Genomic DNA, 20331 nt, shown 5'->3' on the forward strand with positions numbered 1-20331 from the left:
GCAAATCTGACCGTAATTATATCCTCCTCATTCCTGCTTAAAAGCAACAATTAAAGCAGGAAACACCAGTGAAAAAGGTGGTCAGATGAAGCAGATGCTCAGCTACAGGACTGTTTTTCTAGCACAGACTGGAATATGTTCTGGGATTCCTCAGATGGCATTGAGGAGTACATCACATCAGTCATTGGCATCAACAATAAGTGCATCGATGATGTCGTCCCCACAGTGACCGTACGTACATACCCCAACCAGAAGCCATGGATTACAGGCAACATCTGCACTGAGCTAAAGGCTAGAGCTGCCGCTTTCAAGGAGCAGGACTCTAACCCGGAAGCTTATGAGAAATCCCACTATGCCCTCCGTCGAACCATCAAACAGGCAAAGTATCAATACAGGACTAAGATCGAATCATACTACACCGGCTCTGAAGCTCGTCGGATGTGGCAGGGTTTGCAAAACATTACAGACTTCAAAGGGAAGCACAGTCGAGAGCTGCCCAGTCACACAAGCCACCAGACGAGCAAAACTACTTCTATACTTGCTTCAAGGCAAATAACACTGAAACATGCATGACAGCACCAGCTGTTCCAGAAGACTGTGTGATCACTCTCTCCACAGCCGATGTGAGTAAGACCTTTAAACAGGTCAATATTCACAAGGCCGCAGGGCCAGACGGATTACCAGGACGTGTACTGCGAGCATGCGCTGACCAACTGGCACGTGTCTTCATTGACATTTTCAACCTCTCCCTGTCTGAGTCTGTAATACCAACATGTTTCAAGCAGACCACCATAGTGCCTGTGCCCAAGAACACTAAGGTAACCTGCCTGAATGACAACCAACCTGTAGCACTGACGTCTATAGCCATGAAGTGCTTTGAAAGGCTGGTCATGGCTCACATCAACACCACTATCCCAGAAACTCTAGACCCATTACAATTTGCATACCGCACCAACAGATCTACAGATTATGCCATTTCTATTGCACTCCACACTGCCCTTTCCCACCTGGACAAAAGGAACACCTATGTGAGAATGCTATTCATTGACTACAGCTCAACGTTCAACTCCATAGTGCCCTCAAAGCTCATCCATAAACTAAGCACCCTGGGATTAAACACCTCCCTCTGCAACTGGATCCTGTACTTCCTGACGGGCCGCCCCAAGGTGGTAAGGGTGGGTAACAACACATCCACCACGCTGATCCTCAACACAGGGACCAGTGCTCAGTCCCCTCCTGTACTCCTTGTTCACTCATGACTGCACTGCCAGGCACAGCTCCAACACCATCATTAAGTTTGCCGATGACACAACAGTGGTAGGACTGATCACCGACAACGACGAGACTGCCTATAGGGAGGAGGTCAGAGACCTGGCCGTGTGGTGCCAGGACAACAACCTCTCCTGCAACATGATCAAGACAAAGGAGATGATTGTGGACTACAGGAAAAAGAGGACCGAAAGCATCCTGTCTGGTTGCATCACTGCCTGGTATGGCAACTGCTCAGCCTCCGACCGCAAGGCACTACAGAGGGTAGTGCAAACGGCCAAGTACATCAGTGGAGCCAAGCTTCCTGCCATCCAGGACCTCTATACCAGGCGGTGTCAGAGGAAGGCCCTAGAAATGGTCAAAGACTCCAGCCCCCCCAGTCATAGGCTGTTCTCTTTGCTACCGCACAGCAAGCGCTACCAGAGCACCAAATCTTGGACCAAGAAGCTTCTAAACAGCTTCTACCCCCAAGCCATAAGACTCCTGAACATCTAATCAAATGGCTACCCAGACTATTTGCATTGCCCCCCCCCCCCCTCTCTTTTACACCACTGCTACTCTCTGTTGTTATCATTTATGCATAGTCACTTTAATAACTCTACCTACATGTACATATTACCTCAACTAACCGGTTCCCCCTGCACATTGACTCTGTATCGGTACCCCCTCCGTATATAGTCTCACTATTGTTATTTTACTGCTGCTCTTTAATTACTTGTTACTTTTATTTCTTATCTGTATTTTTTTCAACTGCCTTGTTGGTTAGGGGCTCGTAAGTAAAGCATTTCACTGTAAGGTCTACCTACACCTGCTGTATTCAGCATTTCACTGTAAGGTCTACCTACACCTGATGTATTCGGCGCATGTGACTACTAAAATTTGATTTGATCACATAGAACACACTGTATTATCAAATATAACATACTGTATTTAGATATACTGTACAACACACATAGAATTAGGGTTGCAAATGTCCGGCAACTTTCACAAATGTCCCAAGTTTTCCAGAAACCCAAGTGAAATGTTCCTGGAATCAGAAGGGAATAAGCAGGAAACCTGGGAATTTTGGGAAAGTTCCCAGATCTTTGCAACCCTACATAGAACACAGTGTAGTATTTTCATACCCAGTTACTGTTTAGCGTCCAACATGCCTGGACACAACACAGAAGTCACAGTTCATTTGACATGTTCTATACGTCACACAGGTCCAATGTGCAGGACAGATACAGATATACAGTATAATATACTACAGTATGTATATACAGAAGTACAGATACAGATATACAGTATAATATACTACAGTATGTATATACAGAAGTACAGATATACAGTATAATATACTACAGTATGTATATACAGAAGTACAGATACAGATATACAGTATAATATACTACAGTATGTATATACAGAAGTACAGATACAGATATACAGTATAATATACTACAGTATGTATATACAGAAGTACATATACATTTACATTTAAGTAATTTAGATATACAGTATAATATACTACAGTATGTATATACAGAAGTACAGATACACATTTACATTTAAGTAATTTAGATATACAGTATAATATACTACAGTATGTATATACAGAAGTACAGATACAGATATACAGTATAATATACTACAGTATGTATATACAGAAGTACAGATATACAGTATAATATACTACAGTATGTATATACAGAAGTACAGATACAGATATACAGTATAATATACTACAGTATGTATATACAGAAGTACAGATACAGATATACAGTATAATATACTACAGTATGTATATACAGAAGTACATATACAGATAAACAGTATAATATACTACAGTATGTATATACAGAAGTACAGATACAGATATACAGTATAATATACTACAGTATGTATATACAGAAGTACAGATATACAGTATAATATACTACAGTATGTATATACAGAAGTACAGATATACATTTACATTTAAGTAATTTAGATATACAGTATAATATACTACAGTATGTATATACAGAAGTACAGATATACAGTATAATATACTACAGTATGTATATACAGAAGTACAGATATACAGTATAATATACTACAGTATGTATATACAGAAGTACAGATACAGATATACAGTATAATATACTACAGTATGTATATACAGAAGTACAGATATACAGTATAATATACTACAGTATGTATATACAGAAGTACAGATATACATTTACATTTAAGTAATTTAGATATACAGTATAATATACTACAGTATGTATATACAGAAGTACAGATATACAGTATAATATACTACAGTATGTATATACAGAAGTACAGATATACAGTATAATATACTACAGTATGTATATAGAGATGTACAGATACAGATATACAGTATAATATACTACAGTCTGTATATACAGAAGTACAGATACAGATATACAGAATAATATACTACAGTATGTATATACAGAAGTACAGATATACAGTATAATATACTACAGTATGTATATAAAGAAGTACAGATACAGATATACAGTATAATATACTACAGTATGTATATACAGAAGTACAGATATACAGTATAATATACTACAGTATGTATATAAAGAAGTACAGATACAGATATACAGTATAATATACTACAGTATGTATATACAGAAGTACAGATATACAGTATAATATACTACAGTCTGTATATACAGAAGTACAGATACAGATATACAGAATAATATACTACAGTATGTATATACAGAAGTACAGATATACAGTATAATATACTACAGTATGTATATAAAGAAGTACAGATACAGATATACAGTATAATATACTACAGTATGTATATACAGAAGTACAGATACAGATATGTAGAACTAACACACACGTACCTGGGATGTGGTACTGCTCCTTAGCTACCATGGAAACAGAAAAACAAATTAAGTTTACTGACAGTTTAAGGAGGATGGCATCAGGATATAAAATATGCATATATACTGTAGAATGCAGTAGCTTTGTGATTTGTCAAATGTTTGTTTTCCTACTGTAAGATAGATATATCTATATCTCTGATGAATAAGAAAGCAGCAGCTCCTGGCCCTGTAACGTAGTTATATATGAAACAGAAAACACCACGTCATCTCCATGGTATCATGGTTTAACATAACTCTACGTAATGCCTTATAACCTGTCATAACCTGTACCAGCTCTAAAGCACACAGATCAAGGAGCCGTTACTGGTTTCACTGGAGTTGGGTTGGCAGATAACGCTGGCAGATAATGCTGGCCTATAACGCTGGCAGATAATGCTGGCCTATAACGCTGGCAGATAATGCTGGCCTATAACGCTGGCAGATAATGCTGGCCTATAACGCTGGCAGATAATGCTGGCCTATAACGCTGGCAGATAATGCTGGCCTATAACGCTGGCAGATAATGCTGGACTATAACGCTGGCAGATAATGCTGGACTATAACGCTGGCAGATAATGCTGGACTATAACGCTGGCAGATAATGCTGGACTATAACGCTGGCAGATAATGCTGGACTATAACGCTGGCAGATAATGCTGGACTATAACGCTGGCAGATAATGCTGGACTATAACACGGGCAGATAATGCTGGACTATAATGCTGGCAGATAATGCTGTCCTATAACGCTGGCAGATAATGCTGGACTATAATGCTGGCAGATGAAGGAAAAGAGTGCCGTGTGTGTGCTGGGACCGAGCCTGGCATAAGTTGGAACAAGGTGATGTAGCTAGACACACACACACTGCAGACACACACACACACCAGAGCAGCGGAACTTCTTGCTCTTGATCTGCCCGATGCGTTTGTTGGCCAGTCTGCGTGGGCTGGCACAGCGGGCACCGCTGGTCTCTATGGGGTTGGACCTCAGGTAGTCTGCCAGCCATTTCAGGTTACAGTCACAGACAAACGGGTTCTGGGCCAGGTGACTAGGGGGAGAGAGGGGTCAGAGGTCAGATTTTAAAAGAATATGGAGGGCCCAACAACTTATGGTTTTGTTTCTACCTGGTAGTTAATTGATTCCAGGTCCTGGTCTCCTCAAACACTTCTGGTTTTGTTTCTACCTGGTAGTTAATTGATTCCAGGTCCTGGTCTCCCCAACCACTTCTGGTTTTGTTTCTACCTGGTAGTTAATTGATTCCAGGTCCTGGTCTCCCCAACCACTTCTGGTTTTGTTTCTACCTGGTAGTTAATTGATTCCAGGTCCTGGTCTCCCCAACCACTTCTGGTTTTGTTTCTACCTGGTAGTTAATTGATTCCAGGTCCTGGTCTCCCAAACCACTTCTGGTTTTGTTTCTACCTGGTAGTTAATTGATTCCAGGTCCTGGTCTCCCCAAACACTTCTGGTTTTGTTTCTACCTGGTAGTTAATTGATTCCAGGTCCTGGTCTCCCCAACCACTTCTGGTTTTGTATCTAACTGGTAGTTAATTGCACTCCCCCGGTGTCCCAGGTCTGAATTAGTCCCTTATTACAAGGAGAGGATAAAAGCAGAAGTGTTTGGGCCCTCCAGAACCGTCACAGAACAGACCTGCTCTAATACTATATGGATGTGAACACCTATGCATACCACAGTGTCTGTATACTGTGTGAAGGTGTGTGCATCCATGTGTGTGTGCCTGTTTGGGTATTGTATTTGACAGTACACCTATGCTTACCACAGTATCGGTATACTGTGTGGGGGTGTGAAGGTGTGTGTGCATGTGTGCGTGTGAGAGACTCACAGTGTCTGTATATTGTGTGGGGGTGTGAAGGTGTGTGTGTGTGAGACTCACAGTGTCTGTATACTGTGAAGGGGTGAGAAGGTTCCTTTAGCCAGGGTCTGGATCTTGTTGTCGTAGAGAGACAGCAGAGCTAGATTCTCTAGGTCCTGGAAGGCTGTGGCTCGAATACAGTGGATCTTATTGGCATTCAGGAGACTGGGAGAGAGACAGAAGAGAGAGAGAGAGAGAGACAGAGGGGAGAGAGAGAGAGAGAGAGAGAGAGAGAGAGAGAGAGAGAGAGAGAGAGAGAGAGAGAGAGAGAGAGAGAGAGAGAGAGAGAGAGAGAGAGAGAAGGAGAGATAGAGAGGGAGGGAGGGAGGGAGGGAGGGAAGTTATGTTCCTAAACTAAAAGCACATACTGTATATCAAGCTCTGGTCAAAATTAGTGCACTACATAGGGAATGATTTAGGAAGTACACAGTATAGTGCACTACATAGGGAATGGGGAATGATTTAGGAAGTAGACAGTATAGTGCACTACATAGGGAATAGGGTATGATTTAGGATAGTGCACTACACAGGGAATAGGGTATGATCTAGGATGTTGACAGTATAGTGCAATACATAGGGTATGATCAAGGAAGTAGACAGTACAGTGCACTACATGGAGAATATGGTGTGATTTGGGATAGTGCACTACACAGGGAATAGGGTATGATCTAGGATGTAGACAGTACAGTTCACTGCATAGGGAATAGGGTATGATCTAGGAAGTAGACAGTACAGTGCACTACATAGGGTATGATCTAGGAAGTAGACAGTATAGTGCACTACATAGGGAATGGGGTATGATTTAGGAAGTAGACAGTATAGTGCACTACATAGGGAAATAGGGTATGATTTAGGAAGTAGACAGTATAGTGCACTACATAGGGTATGATTTAGAAAGTAGACAGTACAGTGCACTACATAGGGTATGATTTAGGAAGTAGACAGTACAGTGCACTGCATAGGGAATAGGGTATGATCTAGGAAGTAGACAGAAGTGTACTTACAGCAGTTCTAGAGAGCCGAGACCCTCAAACAGTCCTCTGGGGAGATCTGTGATCTTATTACCATACAGGACCCTGTAGAGACCATATAGAATAAGACTCAGTACTATAGCAGTAACACTATGACAATATTACCATACAGAACCCTGTAGAGACCATATAGAATAAGACTCAGTACTATACCAGTAACACCATGACAATATTACCATACAGAACCCTGTAGAGACCATATAGAATAAGACTCAGTACTATACCAGTAACACCATGACAATATTACCATACAGAACCCTGTAGAGACCATATAGAATAAGACTCAGTACTATAGCAGTAACACTATGACAATATTACCATACAGAACCCTGTAGAGACCATATAGAATAAGACTCAGTACTATACCAGTAACACCATGACAATATTACCATACAGAACCCTGTAGAGACCATATAGAATAAGACTCAGTACTATAGCAGTAACACCATGACAATATTACCATACAGAACCCTGTAGAGACCATATAGAATAAGACTCAGTACTATACCAGTAACACCATGACAATATTACCATACAGAACCCTGTAGAGACCATATAGAATAAGACTCAGTACTATACCAGTAACACCATGACAATATTACCATACAGAACCCTGTAGAGACCATATAGAATAAGACTCAGTACTATACCAGTAACACCATGACAATACTAGACAACATGGAGCTCAGGATTCTGTTGCCCCATCTGGCTCATATCACTCAGAAGAGGGAACTGGAACACACCCAGACTAAAAAGCACGGCACAGTCCCATTCATCCCAGACAGGGCTATCCCCTAAGGGGACACTTACCAACTACCAACCCCCCCTCCTCCCCTGGACCCCCACAGAAAACAAACACACACACTGTCTCCCAGACCTCCCATTGAGGCTGATTCAGTAGGACACATTAACTCTATATAGACCCTATACATTATTCACAATGATATGTACACACACACTCCCTCATGATCATGTATATGCTACAGATGTGTATAACACAGACAGAGACATGTCAACACATACGTTAGTACACACAGACTGGCAGACACACAGACTGGCAGACACACAGACTGGCAGACACACAGACTGGCAGACACACAGACTGGCAGACACACAGACTGGCAGACACACAGACTGGCAGACACACAGACTGGCAGACACACAGACTGGCAGACACACACACAGACTGGCAGACACACAGACTGGCAGACACACAGACTGGCAGACACACAGACTGGCAGACACACAGACTGGCAGACACACAGACTGGCAGACACACAGACTGGCAGACACACAGACTGGCAGACACACAGACTGGCAGACACACAGACTGACAGACACACAGACTGGCAGACACACACACAGACTGGCAGACACACAGACTGGCAGACACACAGACTGGCAGACACACAGACTGGCAGACACACAGACTGGCAGACACACAGACTGGCAGACACACAGACTGGCAGACACACAGACTGGCAGACACACAGACTGGCAGACACACAGACATAAAGAGAGAAAGACAGACACACACTGATGGCGACACACAGACACACACTGATGGTGACACACACACTGATGGTGACACACACACTGATGGTGACACACAGACACACTGATGGTGACACACAGACACACACTGATGGCGACACACAGACACACACTGATGGCGACACACAGACACACACTGATGGTGACACACACACTGATGGCGACACACAGACACACACTGATGGCGACACACAGACACACACTGATGGCGACACACAGACACACACACTGATGGCGACACACAGACACACACACTGATGGCGACACACAGACACACACTGATGGTGACACACAGACACACACACTGATGGCGACACACACACTGATGGCGACACACAGACACACACACTGATGGTGACACACAGACACACACTGATGGCGACACACACTGATGGCGACACACAGACACACACTGATGGCGACACACAGACACACACTGATGGCGACACACAGACACACACTGATGGCGACACACAGACACACACTGATGGCGACACACAGACACACACTGATGCAAACAGACTCACAGTGAGTTGAGGGCTCTCAGGCCTTGGAAAACATCGGGAGCGATCTCTGATATCTGATTGTTACTCAGATCTCTGGAAGGAAGGAACAACAACAGTGTTACAGTGTGAGAACCATGACCTTTGACCTCACACTCTCTCTGACGTCGCCACTAATGACATCTCCTTTAGGGGCTGCTTCCTAAATGGCACACTATTCACTATATAGTGCACTACCTTGGACCAGGCCACTATTCACTATATAGTGCACTACTTATGACCAGGACAAATAGGAGTCTGGTCAAAGTAGTGCCCTATATAGAGAATAGGATGCCATTTCCCATTTGGGATGCAGCAGACACTGTAAATGCATCCTACAACCTTGGGGAGATGATATAAACCATGCAGAAGAGGAAAACCCACAAGAGGACCAGACTAAGGGGAGGTCTCCTGGGTTCTAGCCCACAGAAGAGCTCCTGTGTTGGGCCTCAGAGGTCCAAACCCTCTCCTTGATTAGATGGCACTTTTTCTTTCATTTTTTAAAAACCTTTATATATACATGTTTTTTCTCATTGAGATAACATCTCTTTTCCAAGAGAGACCTGGTCCAATAGCAGCAGAGGGAACAACGTTTCAGACAAAACAACTTACATACACAAACAACATTAAACACAACTATAAACACAACTTACATACACTAACACAACATTAAACACAACTATAAACACATACAGTACAACAACAAGTCTTGACTAAAAACAGCTGTCCCAAAGACAATTACACTCTTCTATGATATATACATCGATCAAGTGTTTAAACTCCCCCAACGAAACGGTACTTTAACAGAATGATGAAATTCAAACGTGTGCACACACACACACACACACACACACACACACACACACTGACACACGCACACACACACACACTGACACACTGACACACACACACACACTGACACACACTGACACACACACTCTGACACACACACACACACACACACACACACACACACACACACACACACACACACACACACACACACACACACACACACACACACACACACACACACACACACACACACACACACACACACACACACACACACACACACACACACACTGACACACACACACACACACACACACACACACACTGACACACTGACACACTCACACACACACTGACACACACACTGACACACACACACACTGACACACACACACACTGACACACACACACACTGACACACACACACACACACACACACACACACACACACACACACACACACACACACACACACACACACACACACACACACACACACACACACACACACACACACACACCCTAACCCTCCACTTACACTTTTTACCCCTCATCCTGCCTTAACCCCCCCCTCGCCCCTGGCTCACTGAGAGTTCAACTAAAGGGCTCCAAAAACCAGTAGCAGATAACAGATAAGATTCTTACTGTATATATTCACTCTGTAGGGTAGGAGACAGGGGGTTAGGGGGGTGTGTGTAGAGGTCAAAGGTGGAAGGTCAGGAGTTTTATTTGATTTGTCTTTTCTGTCTGGATAACCCATAGATGGTGGACAATCTGTTCCTCGTATTGACTGAATGTCTGTCTCTTACCAACTGAATACTGTTGTGAAGAGAGTTTGGCTGTTTTAAATGGTGTACATTGTGAAATAAACAAGCGTGTTTTTTCTTCTTCAATAATCTTGTTGCTTAATGACCAACCAGGAGCGTTGATCGTGACCACAACAGAAGAACCACATCTCCACCTTAAAACGATCCTTACTGCTTAATGACCAACCAGGAGCGTTGATCGTGACCACAACAGGAGAACCACATCTCCACCTTAAAACAATCCTTACTGCTTAATGACCAACCAGGAGCGTTGATCGTGACCACAACAGAAGAACCACATCTCCACCTTAAAACAATCCTTACTGCTTAATGACCAACCAGGAGCGTTGATCGTGACCACAACAGAAGAACCACATCTCCACCTTAAAACAATCCTTACTGCTTAATGACCAACCAGGAGCGTTGATCGTGACCACAACAGGAGAACCACATCTCCACCTTAAAACAATCCTTACTGCTTAATGACCAACCAGGAGCGTTGATCGTGACCACAACAGAAGAACCACATCTCCACCTTAAAACAATCCTTACTGCTTAATGACCAACCAGGAGCGTTGATCGTGACCACAACAGAAGAACCACATCTCCACCTTAAAACAATCCTTACTGCTTAATGACCAACCAGGAGCGTTGATCGTGACCACAACAGAAGAACCACATCTCCACCTTAAAACAATCCTTACTGCTTAATGACCAACCAGGAGCGTTGATCGTGACCACAACAGAAGAACCACATCTCCACCTTAAAACAATCCTTACTGCTTAATGACCAACCAGGAGCGTTGATCGTGACCACAACAGAAGAACCACATCTCCACCTTAAAACAATCCTTACTGCTTAATGACCAACCAGGAGCGTTGATCGTGACCACAACAGGAGAACCACATCTCCACCTTAAAACAATCCTTACTGCTTAATGACCAACCAGGAGCGTTGATCGTGACCACAACAGGAGAACCACATCTCCACCTTAAAACAATCCTTACTGCTTAATGACCAACCAGGAGCGTTGATCGTGACCACAACAGAAGAACCACATCTCCACCTTAAAACAATCCTGACTGCTTTGTTCTGTTCAATCTGCAGCCTCCTAACTTCACATGCTGATGCATTTCCCCAGACCACAGAACAGTAGTTCACCTAACTCCCAATTAATGCTTGGGCTGTTTTCTTAAGAATCTTTCCCGGTAAATATTATATCCTTCTGATCATGCATGCAGTTTTATTTGACATGTTTACATTGATGAGCTATTTGAGACGACCATGATAAGCAGTTGTCCAGCTGCACCCCTCAGTTGGTTTCTACCACTTCCTCTATTTGTACTCCCCCATACTTAATTGCATCCCATGCTGTGTTGGCCTTTTCCTGATGGAACAGACCAACATAACCATAGGTTTCTTGGTGTGCAAAACAAATTTGTTCTGGCAAACCCAATCCCTGATATTTCCCAGATCTACTTGTAGAACTTGCTGTACCTGTTGAACCGATTGTCTTGTGGTATACATTGCAGTATCATCTGTAAACATAGCAGCTTGAGTTTCAGATGAGGCACAAGGAAGGTCGTTGGTATATGTTAAGTAAAGGGGGTTGACTAGTTACATTCTGCGCAGCTTCTTGTAGGAGGTGAAGGCCCCAGGAGGAACTGACTTGATGCCATTCTGCTCCAGACGACTAGGAGGGAGAGAAGGAGGGAGGGAAAAGGGAGAGAGTGAGGGATGAAAAAGGGAGAGAGTGGGGGAAGGAAAAGGGAGAGAGTGAGGGGAGGAAAAGGGAGAGAGTGAGGGAAGGAAATGGGAGAGAGTGAGGGAAGGAAAAGGGAGAGAGTGAGGGAAGGAAAAGGGAGAGAGTGAGGGAAGGAAATGGGAGAGAGTGAGGGAAGGAAAAGGGAGAGAGTGAGGGAAGGAAATGGGAGAGAGTGAGGGAAGGAAAAGGGAGAGAGTGAGGGAAGGAAAAGGGAGAGAGTGAGGGGAGGAAAAGGGAGAGAGTGAGGGAAGGAAAAGGGAGAGAGTGAGGGAAGGAAATGGGAGAGAGTGAGGGAAGGAAATGGGAGAGAGTGAAGGGAGGAAAAAAGAGAGAGGGCGGGAGTCAGGGGGGAGGAGAAGGGAGGGGGAGAGACCGATCGGCAATGAGATTCATTCAAATTACACCCATGTAAGATATAGGAGAAACTTAGGTTAGTCTCTCTTTCTCTCTCTGTGTGTGTGTAAGTATGTGTGTGTTTTGTGTGTGTGAGAGACAGGAAATGTTGAGGGTATCAGACACAGTTTGACATATTTATGTGACTGGAGCCGTTAGCTGACCAGGGGAATGCTCACCTGTTAAACTGCCAAACCACTCAGAGACTGCAACATTACACTACTAACCCCTCTGTCTGTCTCTCTCTCCTTCTGTCTGTCTCTCTCTCCTTCTGTCTGTCTCTCTCTCTCTCCTTCTGGCTGTCTCTCTCTCTCCTTCTGTCTGTCTCTCTCTCTCTCCTTCTGGCTGTCTCTCTCTCTCCTTCTGTCTGTCTCTCTGTCTCTCCTGTCTGTCTGTCTGTCTCTCCTGTCTCTCCTGTCTGTCTGTCTGTCTGTCTGTCTGTCTGTCTGTGTCTGTCTGTCTGTCTGTCTGTCTGTCTGTCTGTCTGTCTGTCTGTCTGTCTGTCTGTCTGTCTGTCTGTCTGTCTCTCCTGTCTGTCTGCCTCTCTCTCCTTCTGTCTGTCTCTCTCTCTCTCTCTCTCTTCTGTCTATCTGTCTCTCCTGTCTGTCTCTCTCTCCTTCTGTCTGTCTCTCTCTGCTTCTGTCTCTCTCCTGTCTGTCTCTCTCTCCTGTCTGTCTCTCTCTCCTGGCTGTCTCTCTCCTGTCTGTCTGTCGCTTTCTCCTGTCTGTCTGTCGCTTTCTCCTTCTGTCTGTCTCTCTCTCCTTCTGTCTGTCTCTCTCTCCTTCTGTCTGTCTCTCTCTCCTTCTGGCTGTCTCTCTCCTTCTGGCTGTCTCTCTCTCCTTCTGGCTGTATCTCTCTCCTTCTGGCTGTCTCTCTCTCCTTCTGTCTGTCTCTCTCTCCTTCTGGCTGTCTCTCTCTCCTTCTGGCTGTCTCTCTCTCTCTCCTTCTGTCTCTCCTGTCTGTCTCTCTCTCCTTCTGTCTGTCTCTCTCTGCTTCTGTCTGTCTCTCTCTCCTTCTGTCTGTCTCTCTCCTGTCTGTCTCTCTCCTGCCTGTCTGTCTCTCTCTCCTTCTGCATGTCTCTCTCTCCTTCTGCATGTCTCTCTCTCCTTCTGTCTGTCTCTCTCTCCTTCTGTCTGTCCCTCTCTCCTTCTGTCTGTCCCTCTCTCCTTCTGTCTGTCTCTCTCTCCTTCTGTCTGTCTCTCTCTCCTCCTGTCTGTCTCTCTCTCCTTCTGTCTGTCTCTCTCTCCTCCTGTCTGTCTCTCTCCTCCTGTCTGTCTCTCTCCTCCTGTCTGTCTCTCTCTCCTCCTGTCTGTCTCTATCTGTCTCTCTCCCCTCTCTCTCTCTCTCTCTCTCCTTCTGTCTGTTATTCTTCTGAGAAAGTCTTAGAAAGTCCCTCTCTCTCCCTAACCTCAAACACATTCTACTATTTCCTCATCCTCCTCTCACCATCTCTCTCTCTCCCTCCTGTCTTGAGTGTGTGTGTGTGTGTGTGTGTGTGTGTGTGTGTGTGTGTGTGTGTGTGTGTGTGTGTGTGTGTGTGTGTGTGTGTGTGTGTGTGTGTGTGTGTGTGTGTGTGTGTGTGTGTGTGTGTGTGTGTGTGTGTGTGTGTGTGTGTGCGTGTGCATGATCCTGCGTGTGTCCTTCAGGTCTAAGAGGTTAAACCCAGGGAGATGTTAAGTTGAGAGATGAGCCTGTGTAAAAGTCAAGGGTTCAGTGTCCATATATGGACATGGTCGGTGTGGAGGGGCGGGGTGTTAAGCTGCTGTCAGGGAATAGAAATATCCTTTCTAGAGCAGCTCTGATGCATTAATGATACACACACACATCAACTCTTACTGGTCAGATGGCCACATATTCATCTGATTGGATAAACTGTAGCATATACATATATTAATACAGGATATCTAATGACACACAGACATATCCCTGGTCCACTCTTATTGGTCAGCGGGCCACCAGATCAATACGCAATGACAATCATGATGATTATACAGTATTTATTCTACATAGTGTGGTTATTCTACATGGTGTGGTTATTCTATATGGTGTGGTTATTCTACATGGTGTGGTTATTCTACATGGTGTGGTTATTCTATATGGTGTAGTTATTCTACATGGTGTGGTTATTCTGTATGGTGAGGTTATTCTATATTGGTAAGGTTATTCTGTATGGTGTGGTTATTCTGTATGGTGTGGTTATTCTGTATGGTGTGGTTATTCTATATGGTGCGGTTAGTCTATATGGTGCGGTTATCCTATATTGGTGTGGTTATCCTATATTTGTGTGGTTATTCTATATGGTGTAGTTATTCTGTATGGTGCGGTTATTCTGTATGGTGTGGTTATTCTGTATGGTGCAGTTATTCTGTATGGTGTAGTTATTCTACATGGTGTGGTTATTCTGTATGGTGTGGTTATTCTGTATGGTGTGGTTATTCTATATGGTGTGGTTATTCTATATGGTGTGGTTATTCTATATGGTGTGGTTATTCTATATGGTGTGGTTATTCTGTATGGTGTAGTTATTCTATGTGGTGTGGTTATTCTATATGGTGTGGTTATTCTGTATGATGCAGTTATTCTGTATGGTGCAGTTATTCTGTATGGTGTAGTTATTCTGTATGGTGCAGTTATTCTGTATGATGCAGTTATTCTACATGGTGCAGTTATTCTACATGGTGCAGTTATTCTGTATGATGCAGTTATTCTACATGGTGTGGTTATTCTGTATGGTGTGGTTATTCTGTATGGTGCAGTTATTCTATATTGGTGCGGTTATTCTGTATGGTGCGGTTATTCTGTATGGTGCGGTTATTCTACATGGTGTGGTTATTCTGTATGGTGCCGTTATTCTACATGGTGTGGTTATTCTGTATGGTGTGGTTATTCTGTATGGTGTGGTTATTCTGTATGGTGCAGTTATTCTATATTGGTGCAGTTATTCTGTATGGTGCGGTTATTCTGTATGGTGCGGTTATTCTATATGGTGTGGTTATTCTGTATGGTGCGGTTATTCTGTATGATGCAGTTATTCTACATGGTGTGGTTATTCTATATGGTGTAGTTATTCTGTATGGTGCGGTTATTCTGTATGGTGCGGTTATTCTGAATGGTGTGGTTATTCTGTATGGTGTGGTTATTCTATATGGTGTGGTTATTCTGTATGGTGCGGTTATTCTGTATGATGCAGTTATTCTACATGGTGTGGTTATTCTGTATGGTGTGGTTATTCTGTATGGTGCAGTTATTCTATATTGGTGCAGTTATTCTGTATGGTGCGGTTATTCTGTATGGTGCAGTTATTCTGTATGGTGCAGTTATTCTGTATGGTGTGGTTATTCTGTATGGTGCAGTTATTCTGTATGGTGCAGTTATTCTGTATGGTGTGGTTATTCTGTATGGTGCAGTTATTCTATATTGGTGCAGTTATTCTGTATGGTGCGGTTATTCTGTATGGTGCGGTTATTCTATATGGTGTGGTTATTCTGTATGGTGCGGTTATTCTGTATGGTGCAGTTATTCTACATGGTGTGGTTATTCTGTATGGTGTGGTTATTCTGTATGGTGTGGTTATTCTGTATGGTGCAGTTATTCTATATTGGTGCAGTTATTCTTTATGGTGCGGTTATTCTGTATGGTGCGGTTATTCTATATGGTGTGGTTATTCTGTATGGTGCGGTTATTCTGTATGATGCAGTTATTCTACATGGTGTGGTTATTCTATATGGTGTAGTTATTCTGTATGGTGCAGTTATTCTGTATGGTGCAGTTATTCTACATGGTGTGGTTATTCTGTATGGTGTGGTTATTCTGTATGGTGCAGTTATTCTATATTGGTGCAGTTATTCTGTATGGTGCGGTTATTCTGTATGGTGCGGTTATTCTATATGGTGTGGTTATTCTGTATGGTGTGGTTATTCTGTATGGTGCAGTTATTCTATATTGGTGCAGTTATTCTGTATGGTGCGGTTATTCTGTATGGTGCGGTTATTCTATATGGTGTGGTTATTCTGTATGGTGCGGTTATTCTGTATGATGCAGTTATTCTACATGGTGTGGTTATTCTATATGGTGTAGTTATTCTGTATGGTGCGGTTATTCTGTATGGTGCGGTTATTCTGAATGGTGTGGTTATTCTGTATGGTGTGGTTATTCTATATGGTGTAGTTATTCTGAATGGTGCAGTTATTCTGTATGGTGCGGTTATTCTATATGGTGTAGTTATTCTGTATGGTGCGGTTATTCTGAATGGTGTGGTTATTCTGTATGGTGTGGTTATTCTGTATGGTGTGTGATGTCTCAATGACCCTACTATTTGGCTGTTTTTGTGATGCAGAATAGACATTGGTCTCAATGTGATTTCCTGTTTAAATGAAAGTTAAATTAATAAATCAAATAAATCAATACTAACACCAGTAAGTAAATTGACCAGGTGTGGTGATGAGCATGAACTGACCATGTCGACGGTCTCAGATCTCGCTCATGGCTTCAAGGGGGTGAGCTGGTATGGCCACCTCGTATCTTATAAACCATAGTTAAAGCTTTGTGGTCATGTTGACCGTGTGTGGTCATGCTGACCGCGTGCAGGACTCACATCTCAGTCATGGCTTCAGGCAGGTGAGCAGGTATGGCAGTGAGGCCCTTGCCTCTACAGTCTACGATGTTGTTACTACAGGAACACATGGGAGGACAGGAGCCAGACGCCAGGCTGCACGGCTGGACAAACGCACTGTCACTCTGACCTGGAGAGAGAGAGCGAGAGAAAGAGAGAGAAAGACAAAGAGAGAGAGAGCGAGAAAGACAAAGGGAGAGAGCGAGAGAGAAAGAGAAAAAGAGAGAGAGAGTTTAGAATGAGAGAGAGTGATTATTGTGTATTATTGCATGAATATTAGTTGCTGTGTAAATACCAGGTGATTTCTGGACAGTAAATAAAAGTCATACCAAGGGAAGGACATGGCATAGAAAGGCTCCATACAAAATCTAGTGCTGTATCTCAGCTGGTGAACTCTAACCTCTGTCTTACCTGAGCAGGGGATCTCTACAGGTAAACTCTACCCTCTAACCTCTGACCTCTGTCTTCCCTGAGCAGGTGACCTCTACAGGGAAACTCTACCCTCTAACCTCTGTCTTACCTGAGCAGGTGACGTCTACAGGTAAACTCTACCCTCTAACCTCTGACCTCTGTCTTACCTGAGCAGGGGACCTCTACAGGGAAACTCTACCCTCTAGCCTCTGACCTCTGTCTTACCTGAGCAGGGGACCTCTACAGGGAAACTCTACCCTCTAACCTCTGTCTTACCTGAGCAGGTGACGTCTACAGGTAAACTCTACCCTCTAGCCTCTGACCCCTGTCTTACCTGAGCAGGTGACGTCTACAGGTAAACTCTACCCTCTAGCCTCTAAGCTCTGTCTTACCTGAGCAGGTGACGTCTACAGGTCAACTCTACCCTCTAGCCTCTGACCTCTGTCTTACCTGAGCAGGGGACCTCTACAGGGAAACTCTACCCTCTAACCTCTGACCTCTGTCTTACCTGAGCAGGGGACCTCTACAGGGAAACTCTACCCTCTAACCTCTGACCTCTGTCTTACCTGAGCAGGGGAAACTCTACCCTCTAACCTCTGTCTTACCTGAGCAGGTGACGTCTACAGGTAAACTCTACCCTCTAGCCTCTGACCCCTGTCTTACCTGAGCAGGTGACCTCTACAGGTCAACTCTAACCTCTAACCTCTGACCCCTGTCTTACCTGAGCAGGGGACCTCTACAGGTAAACTCTATCCTCTGACCCCTGCCTTACCTGAGCAGGTGAACTCGTTCTTCTGCAGTTCAGCCAGGTTGAGTCCCCTGAGGGTTGGAGGGGAGCTGCACTGTGTGTACAGACCCAGGGTGGGCCTCTGTCTCAGCCAGGGAGACAGCCAGGACAGGTGACAGTCACACCTCAGACTGTTAGAGTGGAGACGACTGGAGGGAGAGGACGAGGAAGAAGGAGGTTTATTGTCCAATGTACCAGGATGTCAAAGGAAATGTGTATTGTGCTTTCCCAACCCTCTGAAAAACACAGAGAGGTTGGAGTAGAGGGTAACCACTAGGAGAGAGAGAGGGAGAGGAGGGGGGATCCCTTACCCATCTCTCACTGAGACTCTCACTCCAAACCATCATCTGCACACACACACACTGTCTGAACCAGTTTCCCCCATACTGTTGTAGCCCTATACTCTAACCCTAACTCTCAGCTTTAACAATGGAGGGGATTCTAGTTGTGTGTGTGTGTGTGTGTGTGTGTGTGTGTGTGTGTGTGTGTGTGTGTGTGTGTGTGTGTGTGTGTGTGTGTGTGTGTGTGTGTGTGTGTGTGTGTGTGTGTGGGTAGGTGGGTGTGATTTTCAGGGGCTTAACAGTTTGATTTCCAGGGGCGTCTGTCGTTGGACAGTTTGTTGACAGGAGTTTGGTGCCTTGAAGTCCCAGTAAATCCCCCACAACCCTTCTGTGGTGGGTGGAAGGGGACCAAGTCTCCTGAGAATGGGCCTGGGGGTTTGGGTCCCCCCCAAGAGGCTGGGCCTTTTCTGAGACAGCGCTACATCTCTGATTGACTGGTTTATGGGTACAGAGGCATTCATACAAGATGTGTGTATTTGAAGTGTGACACATTTCAGTAGGCATCTGCCTCTGATTCCAAAGGTTGCATGTTCAAATCCAGCGATAGAGAAAGTTGTTCTTGATATTCTAGTTTTAAGCCCATCTCAAACCTGAAACATTCAGAGTTAATGCCCTTAAAGCTGCAATATGTCACTTTTTGGGTGCCCCGACCAAATTCACATAGACATTGTTATTGAAACAAGTCCAAGGAGCAGTAGATCTGTTCTATGTGCACTACTTCTATGCTTCCCGTGCCTAAATTACATGTTTGCGTCTTTTACTTTTGGTTTTGCTTCAAACAGCTGAAAATACAATATACTTGCTTATTTATTTACATACATTTAAATTAGGCAAACAATTAGAATTTTAGCAACCAGGAAATGGCGGAGCGATTTCTGCATATTGCATCTTTAAGAATTTGGAATTAATGCCTGAACACAACCCTTACTTTAAATATTCAGAGTTAATACCTGAACACAACCCTTACTTTAAATATTCAGAGTTAATACCTGAACATAACCCTTACTTTAAATATTCAGAGTTAATACCTGAACATAACCCATACTTTAAATATTCAGAGTTAATACCTGAACACAACCCTTACTTTAAATATTCAGAGTTAATACCTGAACACAACCCTTACTTTAAATATTCAGAGTTAATACCTGAACACAACCCATACTTTAAATATTCAGAGTTAATACCTGAACACAACCCATACTTTAAATATTCAGAGTTAATACCTGAACACAACCCATACTTTAAATATTCAGAGTTAATACCTGAACA

At 43.7% G+C, this 20331-nt stretch overlaps 1 protein-coding gene across 1 annotated transcript in view; it reads right to left on the reverse strand.

The window, feature by feature from the left end:
- slit1b (slit homolog 1b (Drosophila)) overlaps positions 1 to 20331 on the reverse strand; it is a 191193-nt gene that overhangs the window by 48428 nt on the left and 122434 nt on the right. The window contains exons 8-15 of the mRNA XM_052526092.1: positions 18707 to 18870; positions 17506 to 17653; positions 12375 to 12446; positions 9137 to 9208; positions 7029 to 7100; positions 6046 to 6189; positions 5038 to 5201; positions 4134 to 4157 (exon numbers count right to left, since the gene is read on the reverse strand). Of these exons, the coding sequence (XP_052382052.1) occupies positions 4134 to 4157; positions 5038 to 5201; positions 6046 to 6189; positions 7029 to 7100; positions 9137 to 9208; positions 12375 to 12446; positions 17506 to 17653; positions 18707 to 18870 (860 nt within the window). The remainder of the gene's footprint in view (positions 1 to 4133; positions 4158 to 5037; positions 5202 to 6045; positions 6190 to 7028; positions 7101 to 9136; positions 9209 to 12374; positions 12447 to 17505; positions 17654 to 18706; positions 18871 to 20331) is intronic.

Source organism: Oncorhynchus keta, chromosome 10 (genome assembly GCF_023373465.1).
Source record: "Oncorhynchus keta strain PuntledgeMale-10-30-2019 chromosome 10, Oket_V2, whole genome shotgun sequence".
Lineage (NCBI taxonomy): Eukaryota > Metazoa > Chordata > Actinopteri > Salmoniformes > Salmonidae > Oncorhynchus > Oncorhynchus keta.